The sequence below is a fragment of the Silurus aristotelis genome (genome assembly GCF_946808225.1).
Source record: "Silurus aristotelis genome assembly, chromosome: 15".
Taxonomy (NCBI): Eukaryota; Metazoa; Chordata; class Actinopteri; order Siluriformes; family Siluridae; genus Silurus; species Silurus aristotelis.
Window position 1 is genome coordinate 10830255 of NC_139588.1, and position 11053 is coordinate 10841307.

An 11053-nucleotide genomic window follows, 5' to 3' on the forward strand; every position below is an offset into this window, starting at 1 on the left:
TATAAAGTCATTGAATGAGTAATAATCAGAAGTTTAAGGTGTTACAGTCTGAAACCCATTCAAATTTATGCAAGCCATGGCAATTTACAAATTGTTGCATACATTTCTACACTAATACTTTTAAAACTGATTAAGCAGTTTTTTCTGCCTTTAATTTCATGCTTTGCAGTTTTCAAAGGTAATAGCACCTTCTGCATACCACCTTAAACTCAAATAATGTTTAATATAAAATCATGTGTAATATAGTAATGTATGCATTTTATTCAGCATATAGTCATGTGTTGTGTCCATTTTTCTGCTCAGGAACCAATGATTTACTAATTCGAATTTTGTCTGAAATACATTAATAATTATCATCATCACCATTCATAAATGCCATGGTTATCTACAGCTTGTTTTATCTAGCAAATAATAGCACAGGCATATCTGTGAATAGAATAAGTAAAAAAAAATAAATAAAGGAAAGATTCCCTTTTTAAACTGTAATTACTAACACTGTGCTGACCTTTCTACGTTGTTTCGGCTCCAAATGAGAACCAATTATATGGTTATCAGTGTAGCTTCTCAAACCAGCTGGAATGAATCACTCACAAAGAGGCAAAAAGGAACCCTGTCCCTGTTTTCCAATTGTAAAACCAAGGAGCATGATGCATTCCACATTCCAGGTTGATTTTTTTGTTATAACCATCCACCCACCAACCCCCCCCTTCCCAAAAGGTTGTTTGGTTGCTTGTATTGCCTATAGGAGATGACCTTATCATATTACCCTCCTTTGGATATCATGTTAACAAGAAGATTCAGAATTTAGTGTGTCTGCCCTCTAGCTGTGATATGGAACTATAAGGTTCAGTTCCACACTTCAAATTAGAGCGAATTAAAATTCAGTTCTTATATAAATCTGTTAAATGTGTTTACACATCCTGAACTAAGTGATATATATTTGCCTTATATGCTGGGATGATTTTTTATTAATCTATATAAAAAAACAACTACTAATTAATGTTCTTGTGTTGCAAATGTAGCTTTTTGCTCTAACCAGAAATATTGTTAAAGTCTACTTTCTGACAAATAAAAGGTAGTCTTTGCTTTCTAACACTGATCAGGGTGCGATCAGAAGAGGAAGACAATTCAATTCAAATCAACCAGGAACAGTTAAACAAAAACTATTGTCCAGTCCAGGATGTATTCCTACCAGGAGAATAACCCCCTTTTTTCCCCCATTATACTCATTGCAGTGTTACTTCACACATTAGTTCCTAATCAGATACAAGTTGACAATCTCACAATTTAACAATACATTTAAATTAAAAATATATAAGAAAGAATTTCTATTAAATTAAAAATATAAACGACTGTCGAATAGAATACCTACAAAAACAGAACACAAACAAAATGCTAGAAACCTTTACAAAATTTGTTTATGTTAAAATGGTTCCAATAATAATCGAATTGGTCTCATTGGTTTCTGCAGGTATCTACTGGTAATTTGTTTTCCTCTATCGGTGCCTTTTATTAGTTTTAACAAGAATTTGGTTTTACAAGAATTAAATTGGTCTCAGTGGAAACTGTGATAGTTTCTGCTTTTTTCATTGGTAGCTTGTCTTCTATTGGTGGCATGCTATATTTAGTGGATACCATTAAGGACATTGGCAACTTGGCACTGGCCACCAATAGGGACCATTAGGACATTATTCTTCAGATTTCTAAAGTGTATAGAATGGTTGTGATAATATAAATACATAATGATATAATGATGTAACATTAAATACATGAAACAGTTGAACCGGTTTGGAAATATGTCGTGGTTTGAACAGCTGGTGGTATGTAACGGTGTTTGTAGTTTAAAACAATAGATTGTCTGTGATGGATTATATTGTTAACATTCATTAATCATTTTTTAACAGGGTGTGTGTGTGTGTGTGTGTGTGTGTGCACGCGCTCGCGCTCGCGCGTGTGCCAGCGTGTGCGCGCGTGTGTGTTAACCGTAAAACTCGCGCGAAGTTCCCGCCTCCCTTCTTTTTTTTTTTTTTTTTTTTTTTTTTTTTTTTTTTTGTCGACGTCACTCTGGACGGACAGACAGCACAGCGCGCGAGCATGGTCGCCTGGGAGACGGGAGGCTGAGAAGCGTTTGGACCGGAACTACGAGTAGGCGCGCGCGCGCAGGGGGTAAAAACCGCGCACACGCAAAAACTTTTCACCGCGCTTGGAGCAGCAGTTTCCAATCGGGATGAAGGCAAAAAAAAAAAAATAGAATAAAAATGTAATACAGGAAGTTTACAGGTGCTCTAACCTGGGATTTCAGATTTGTTACAGACTGCGTGTACTGAGAAGCTCGATATGGGAGTGGAGCAGCATGGCAGATGTGTGGATGTTGATTAGACCTGGCAGGCGCTACGGGTGATCACACACTTTAAAAAATATACCAAATGCAATATGATGCTTTAATTGATCGTCCAATTAAGGACAGAGTGATAACTTACTAGTTTAATATAAAGGATAAAAATGTCTGAAACTGAAAGGTTAAAATGGCAGAGGATGGAAAAGTTCCGTCTAAAGCACTGAATGCGCGCATGGAGAGCCAAATGTAGCGGTATGATGGAGCGCGTTGGGAATCTCCTGGTCTCACTGAGGAGCGCTCTGCTCTGGAGCTTCCTGTGGCAAGCAAGTAAGTTGATCTGAAACCTTGTATTCTTGTAAACCTTGTATTCCTAATACTTAATTAGAAATGCAAATACATTTCAATGTTTATTATTTGTTCTCTTTATGCTTATTGTATAATATTTTGTACTGAAGTGTACAGTGAACTAATCCTCAACATATTATTACAAAAATATTACACACATTTATGGAGACAGGAAAGGAGACAAGGGTTGCCTGACAACACTGAAACATAACTCTGACTTCGCCCCTGTAATTTTCCATCTAAACAACTTTCTACAGCTAAAAATCTATATGCCGGGAAGGGTTTTGTCTCCAAGACGTATCCTTCCACCATTTTTTTGTCTTACTGAACTGTTATTCTGTCGTTTAAGACGACACCACTGTAGTTGCATTCTGTACTGCACCTGTCTACCACATTACATTTTTGCAGCAGCCCATTAGGACTAGCGCTTATATAGTGAATATATTTCAGTTTCCTGACAGTTTGGTGGGTGAACCGCAAGTGGAGCAAGCACAAGAATGTCAATGAGTGAGATAAAAAATACAGTACGCTACTTGCATTATGTGCGAACAGAAACTTAATGTTTCATGCATATGTATACACTAGAGAGAATTTAAAGCAGACGAGAGCAGTGCATCATTACAAAGCCTTGCATGATGTGCGGTTTGATCTACCCCTCACATGGATCAATCTCTATAGATGAATCTTTCCACTTGATCTAAGACTCTCACAAATCCCATGCCCGGGTCTCCAGTGGGGACAAAATGCTAGTAAATCGTCTGACTTCAGCACATAAAGAACTAAAGTCCCTAAGTTTAAATAGTCAATACTGGAGCGATACAATAAAAAATACGTTTAGAGAAGTTTGATTTATATATAATTATAATGATCTGTATACAGATTTTGAGTATAAGCAATGTTTTATTATTCTGTTCTCAAACATCGTACAAGGCTTACTGAGCTTGATGTCGACCATAAATCTGACTTGATAATGAGATGCTGCTATTTGCTCAGAGGTTGATTTATTTAATGTGCTGTAATCGATAAGCTAGTCCATCCCCAGGGAGCTCTGTGCTAGACTGAGCTAATCACACTACGCTGCAAGAGCTACTCCAGCCATGCCGACCGGCTGTCCTCTCACGTTCAGTGCAATCCCCCCAGGGATCAAAGGTAGGATCAGTGCAGTTTGGAATTAAGGCTTGAATTTGGTCATTCAGCTGCTTTGCCAAATACATCTTTTTGCTAAATTAGGAAAGTTCTCAGTCACAGAAAAAAAGGGCAGATGTGCCAGGTGCAATGATGCAACACAGGGATTGCAAGACATGATCCCTTACAAGAAAAGCATTGGTTACTAAATAAGGTCTGTGCTGCCCAAAACAACATAAAACCTATGAGCCTCTGGCATAAAATACAGTATCATAATGGATGTCGGAATGTGTATTTACTACTGCATCTACTTAAAGGTAATAAAACGGGAAAACTAAGAAAATAAGTTATACAGTATACAGAGGCTTAGGGCAATGTTATGTGTAATTGCATGTGATTAAGTTGTCTTTTGATATATTCAACATGCAAGTAATACAGTCTCTGAACCTTTCATTTAATCTTTTAATGGACTGTCATCCTCATGAATTTAATTAAGCTTAAGGGAAAGCTTAAAAACGTTTTTTTTTTATAAATGCCAAGAGGATGATTGGACCTTTAGACCTTTTCCAGCAACTGAAATTTTGACAAAGTAAGCATATGGCATTAATCTGTTGAGATGACATGGAACTGACACTCATTAGATCAGTGGTGTGCAGCCTTTAGAACAACATATTCACTTGCATACCAAATCAGTTCCCCACTGTTCCACAGATTTTAGCGATACATGTCTGTGTAAAATTCTCATAAAAAATGGATTTGCTTTTGTACATGCTATAAACCATGAATCTCTGTAAACCTCATGCTTACAATGTTCTGATTTTGTGAATGAAAAAATCTGATATTTTGCTCTGTCTCTGAAAAAAATCTTTATTACATTGGCAGTGTCCTGTTATGAGAAGACTCATTCCTTTGCTGAGGATGAACTGTTTAAGAAGCTTTTCGTTGGATATAACAAGTGGTCGCGGCCTGTGCCAAACACCTCAGACGTGGTCATCGTTAAGTTTGGCTTGTCCATTGCCCAGCTTATTGATGTGGTAAATGTTAAAGCAAAACACCAAATAAACAAATAAACATATAGAAAACCTGCTAGGCAAAAAAAGCAATAAATAAAATTGTTTTTTTATGCCCTTGTTTATTGTAATTCCTACTTCTTAATTCAATTTTGATTTATTTCAGCCCGAAATATAAAATCATGGCTAATACAGTACTTGGGACTTCAGTCATGTTCAATTATAGAGCCTGTGTTAAATCTCTCACTAAGTGAAACACAGGCTTAATTTTGCAAACAGCTGATTGAGCAGCTTCTTCAGCGCTCCGTGTGAGCTGTATGTCAAAGCACATTGTATATCTTCTGTGAGTACCAGTGTAGATCCCTGTTTTATCATTGTAACTGCATTTCTACCAGTGGGCTTTATGTTAGTTGAGATCGTATCATGAAACACATGTGTCATGTCTACTGTAATGTTCTAAACATCAATTCTATATCCGGTACGTTGTTTGACATAGATTACGGTGTTATGTGGTCTACTATTGATCGCTTTTGTATAAGGACATATTTGACTGAAAGCCCTTCATTAACACAAGGACAAGATAATACTGCAATAAATAAACAGGATTGATTTTCCTATTTTAATTTTCACTTTGACAGACCTGCATCGCCAAAGATATACGGCAGATTATAAAAAGCCTCTACTTTGACTGGATTGAATTTGTAATTTATCAGAACCGATTCCATGATGGAAGGCTCACTCTGGTTTTACTAACAGACCTGTACACTAGTGAGGCTTCAGTGTGGAACTATGTATAGCTTTTTTTTTGTTGTTGCTGCACAGGAACCACAGTATACAATATATATATATATATTTCTTGCTTAAGCATGCATGTTTTTATCAAAATTGTCCATTGTATATACAATCTGGCCCTCTCATATATTTTTCCTGGTAGCCAGACAGCTCTGATGTGCAGTAGTCAGCAGACTTTTTAAATAATATATACGTATATATGCCAGCTTTTGATATTGCAGCTGGCCAAGATGGCTTGCACATGGCACATAGTCTCCGTATCCAAATTCAATTTAAGACTGTAAGGAGAAAGGGAACAGAAAGCTCTATTTCTTTGAAGTCTTCTAATCTTCTATCGACACATTATAAATATTAATTTTACGACGGAACTAGGGTAGTTACATCAGCTTCCCAGAAAACCACATTAGCACCTTTAACCTGATAGCCCTGATGAGTCAGAACTTCCTTGAAATCAGTTCATCAGGATATTATACTTCAGATGTTGATGCTGAAACAAACCGCCTCAGCTTTCTTTCTCATACTCTCCCACCTACTTTTCTCTTTCTCTTCCTTCTTCATTTTTTTTTTTTACACCCCTTCTATGCTTTAGGATGAGAAAAACCAAATGATGACAACCAATGTCTGGTTGAAGCAGGTGAGCCAAATGTTGAATTTGGAAGCGTTTTAAGTGTTTTGAAATCTGTTTAGATTTAAAATGATGCCTTTACAAATGCTACTAACTAGTTTAGATTTTTATATTAAAGGTCATAGTTAGAAATCAGATTTAATTAGGGATTTATAGTTAAATCTGGATGTTATGTAAGGCCACATTCAGATTCATAAAGAAAGTCATAGCTGGTGTACAGTGATGACTGTGACTTTGACTGAATTGCAGAGGTACAAATATCCATATAGAAGATGAAAGGGTAAATTTACACTGTGATAAAAACAGAAATAATAACCTCTAGCGTCTTTCATAGGAGTGGAATGACTATAAATTGCGTTGGAAGCCCTCTGATTATGACAATGTGACGTCCATCAGGGTGCCATCTGAGCTCATTTGGGTTCCAGACATTGTGCTGTACAACAAGTGAGTGATATTAATATAATCTCGAAATGTTTATATGCCAACTACTTGCAATAAGTAAAAAATATATATAGTCAGTATAGTTCAATATAGTCAGAGTCAGGTACAGAAGGGAAACATCCAGTATATAGTGTCTTGGTGAAATGTTTGGCCACCACAAGCTGTCAGAGCAACTTTAAATGCTGCATGGCTCTGGAACTGTACTAGTGGAGAGAACACAATACTTTCAAAATATATTTCTGTCTATGAAGGAGCTGGTGTAGAGTGCTTTATAACACATCAGTTCAAAATTCCCAAATGTGGTGATTGTGAAGGCCATAGCATATGTTTGAAATGAAATTCATACTAATTAAACCATTTAGTCAGCTTTTAAATGAATGAATAATCATTGTGAGAAAAGAAGGTTAGACTGATTTGCAGTGAGCCTGAAAATTACAAGGGAATCCAACCAGGTCAGCCCAAATTCGATTTTTTTTAATGCGTATTTATAAGAACATCAAGAAATGGATGTATGATGGATGATAGAACTTTCTATAGTGTAGGTACAATGCTGAGTTGGCTTTCAGTGAAGAAGGTCAAGTAAGGTTGTCTGACCTGTTACAACGAGTGTAATACAATAAGATATTTAATACGCTTAAATTATAAAATTATATCAAAACACCACCACCTGGTGTTCCTTAGTGGTATTACAGCTTGATTGAACAGATTGACTTTATTAAAATAGTAATGCTTCTTAGTTATTCATATATGATGAATGTTTTGATTAGTTCAGTTACCTAGTCCTCGTTCAGTTACCTTTCTTTTCAACTGTGATGTTTGCTTTCATCATTTATTGTCTGTGTGTGTGTGTGTGTGTGTGTGTGTGTGTGTGTGTGTGTGTATGTGTGTTACAATTTACAATCTGCAACCCAAGTTTGTGTTTTCTTTTCAGTGCAGATGGAGAGTTTGCTGTGACCCACATGACCAAAGCTCACCTTTTCCACACAGGTAAAGTGCGCTGGGTTCCTCCTGCCATCTACAAAAGCTCCTGCAGCATTGATGTCACCTTTTTCCCCTTTGACCAGCAAAACTGCAAAATGAAGTTTGGCTCATGGACATATGACAAAGCCAAGATTGATTTAGAGCGCTTAGAGACCACTGTGGATCTTAAGGACTACTGGGAGAGCGGCGAATGGGCCATTGTCAATGCTGTGGGGACATACAACACCAAGAAGTACGACTGCTGCCACGAGATTTATCCAGACATCACGTACTTTTTCATTATCCGACGCCTTCCTCTCTTTTACACCATCAACCTGATCATTCCATGTTTGCTGATCTCCTGCCTGACTGTGCTGGTCTTCTACCTGCCATCAGACTGTGGTGAGAAAATCACGCTGTGCATTTCTGTCCTTCTTTCTCTCACCGTCTTTCTGCTGCTCATCACAGAGATCATCCCGTCTACGTCACTGGTTATACCACTTATTGGAGAGTATCTACTTTTCACCATGATCTTTGTCACATTGTCTATAATCATCACTGTGTTTGTGCTGAATGTGCACCATCGCTCACCAGGTACCCACAAGATGCCAAGTTGGGTGCATACTATCTTCCTTGACATCATCCCACGCTGGCTCTTTATGCGCAGGCCGGCTCCCTATGGACGGCGTCGGCAAAGACTGCTACTCCTGAAAAGTCAAAGGTCACGAGGACTTGGGGCTCCTGTTGGTCCATGTCTCAGCACTTCAGCCAACTGGTTCAGGGAGGTGGCTAAAAATGAAGAAACATGCACACAGTGCTTCTATCAAGACCTAGAGCTGGGAACACTGTCTGCTAATTTCTCTCTCTCCTTCCGCCCTCCTTCTCCTCGTCCACCCGGCTCCACCCCAACTCCATCTCCCCCACTCCCTCCTTCTCTTCCTTCTTCTCTGCCTCTGAAACATGGACATTCTATGAGACATGATTCAGTGCTGGGTTCCAGGCTTCCAAGGGGTAGAGTGAACCATACCATGCGGCAATCGGACAATGACCAATTCCTTCTCTCTCCGAGCATAATACAAGCTCTGGAGGGAGTTCACTACATAGCAGATCATCTGAGAGCACAAGATGCCGACTTTAGTGTGAGTAAAAAAAGGCAACATTATTCATAATTATGAAATGCTGGTCTATTGTTTTCACCCTGAAACCATGGAGAATGCAAATCTTTTAGTCGAATGAAGAGATTAATTGTTTATCTTGCTCAGAAACCTGTATTAACCCTGTATTCTTTCACATATATCAATCTGATATAAAGATACAGCATCTTAACATCTAGTTACTTCTAAAAGCGGAAGCAGAGAATGCCACACTGAAAGATTTCATTACTATGCTAGTGAAGATGTTCAGCCTACATCTACATTCATAACTTAATTCTTGAGAAACAACATTACTGCCAAGGAAATTTACAGTCGAAGTGGGTTGATGGCACAATTGGGATAATTGCTTCCAGGTCCTAGATTTGCTTCTGAGCATGGTTTACAGTATATATTGTACTTGTATTTGATTAGTTTTTTTGTCTGGGTCTTCCAATGATATTTAATTGTCAGAAAAGAGGAAGGTTTGAAGATTGGCTGTGCCAAATTGCCCCTAGGTGTGACTGGGTGTGTGTAGTAATTTGACTGAATGAATATTTTATCCTGAAAGATTTCAGGATTTTATCCTGATTAAGAATGAAAGGAAAAACATTAGGTGACAAAAGTCACCTAATGAAAAAAGTTTATTTCTATATAAATCATTTACTTTCACTGTGTGTATGTGTGTGTATATATATATATATATATATATATATATATATATATATATATATATATATATATATATATATATATATAGAGAGAGAGAGAGAGAGAGAGAGAGAGAGAGAGTAGGAGAGAGAGAGAGAGAGAGAGAGAGAGAGAGAGAGAGAGAGAGAGAGAGAGAGAGAGAGCACAGGTAAGTTTTTTTTATGTTGGCCAGTTCCAAGGGCCACTGTATTAGAGAATTCAGGTTAAATAGATTTGTGGCATAATGTTCACCAGATTACCTGATCTCATGATTATACCCACCCAAGTTCAAAAAAACAAAAAAAAACAATAACAATTATCACTGAATGAAAAACCATCATCAAGATTATACCTCATATTCAGTTGTATTAACTTAGTACTATAAAATGACCCTGGTGAGAGATTATTTGATTTGTCTACTTGTATTCCTTACGATACATTTCTAATGAAACACTCATATAATAAAAAGACACACAAGAGAACTTCAACATTGCCTTTCTATGAACTCTTTGATATTGAAATGCAGGTTAAAGAGGACTGGAAGTATGTTGCCATGGTGATTGATCGGATCTTCCTGTGGATGTTCATCATCGTTTGTCTGCTGGGTACCATCGGCCTGTTTCTTCCCCCATGGCTGGCTGGCATGATCTAGAGCCACTTACATGAACTTGCAGACAAGCAGTTTGGGCGCTGAGGAAAAACTTGTCATTACCGACAGTGACCGAGTGTGCCACATGGATGAATAATATGGAAACTGTGGCAAAATATTTAAATGAAGGGCAAGAAATTCATCATGGAGCAGAATTTCTATCAGCACCGTGCAAGAGCCCAGAAAGCAAATTTATCTTTGAATGTAAAGCCTTGCAATAAATCCTGATGAATAAAATATGGCACCTTCAAAAAGGACTTCTGCATGAGTGCGAACAAAGTTGTTAATTTTGTGTCCATCTATCTTTCTTTCTCAAAAATCAATGGAATAACTTTTGATGCGGTGAAATTTAGAGGATGTGACATTTGCTGACACTTTGACCAGACCATGGGGAACAGCTGGGAGAGAAAAAAAGCTTTTGTGAGCTGTCCTTCATTAAAAATTCCACACCTGACTGTGTTTGAGGGCCAGATTTTGTAAAACTACTACGTATGGGAACCCACGTTTTTTTTTTAACAATTAAACATACAGCATTCCTTCCCCATTCAAGATGTGTCCTGCCTCAAGCCACCACAACCCTGACCAAACAACTACTGAAGATGAATGGAAACTTTTAAAAGTTAATTTCTAAAAGATAGATGTAAAGATTTAAAAGAGACTAAAGAATAAATTATAAAAATCAAAGAATAAATTAAAGAATACGAGTTAGAATAGTTTTAAAACTGACATTTCCATACATTTTACCACAACACAGGTTTATTACAGTTAATAAGCACTGTGTTCATGGCCATGTTGGAACAGCAGAGCTTCAAATCTCCAACTTGTAATTCCCTGTTTTTCAAAGTAGAGAATCCTTGTATTCATTTTACCATGCTTGCATACATAATGCAAACAAACAAATAAGTAAACTGAGCTATATCTATTTTTATTAACTGTAAACATTTGGTA

The 11053-nt window shown here is 37.3% G+C and overlaps 1 protein-coding gene across 2 annotated transcripts; it reads left to right on the forward strand.

Moving 5' to 3' along the window:
- The first annotated feature begins 2050 nt into the window (after nt 1–2050).
- chrna2b (cholinergic receptor, nicotinic, alpha 2b (neuronal)) lies at nt 2051–10362 on the forward strand. Of its 2 annotated transcripts, XM_083561972.1 has the most exons (7): nt 2051–2397; nt 2520–2665; nt 4691–4842; nt 6200–6244; nt 6570–6679; nt 7608–8775; nt 9983–10362. In XM_083561972.1, the coding sequence occupies exons 2-7, from the start codon at nt 2563–2565 to the stop codon at nt 10106–10108; spliced, it is 1704 nt and encodes a 567-aa protein (XP_083418098.1). In that variant the 5' UTR covers nt 2051–2397; nt 2520–2562; the 3' UTR covers nt 10109–10362. The 2 variants fall into 2 exon arrangements, with proteins under 2 accessions (XP_083418098.1, XP_083418097.1); XM_083561971.1 differs by having other exon boundaries at nt 2051–2665.
- Nucleotides 10363–11053: the final 691 nt, after the last annotated feature.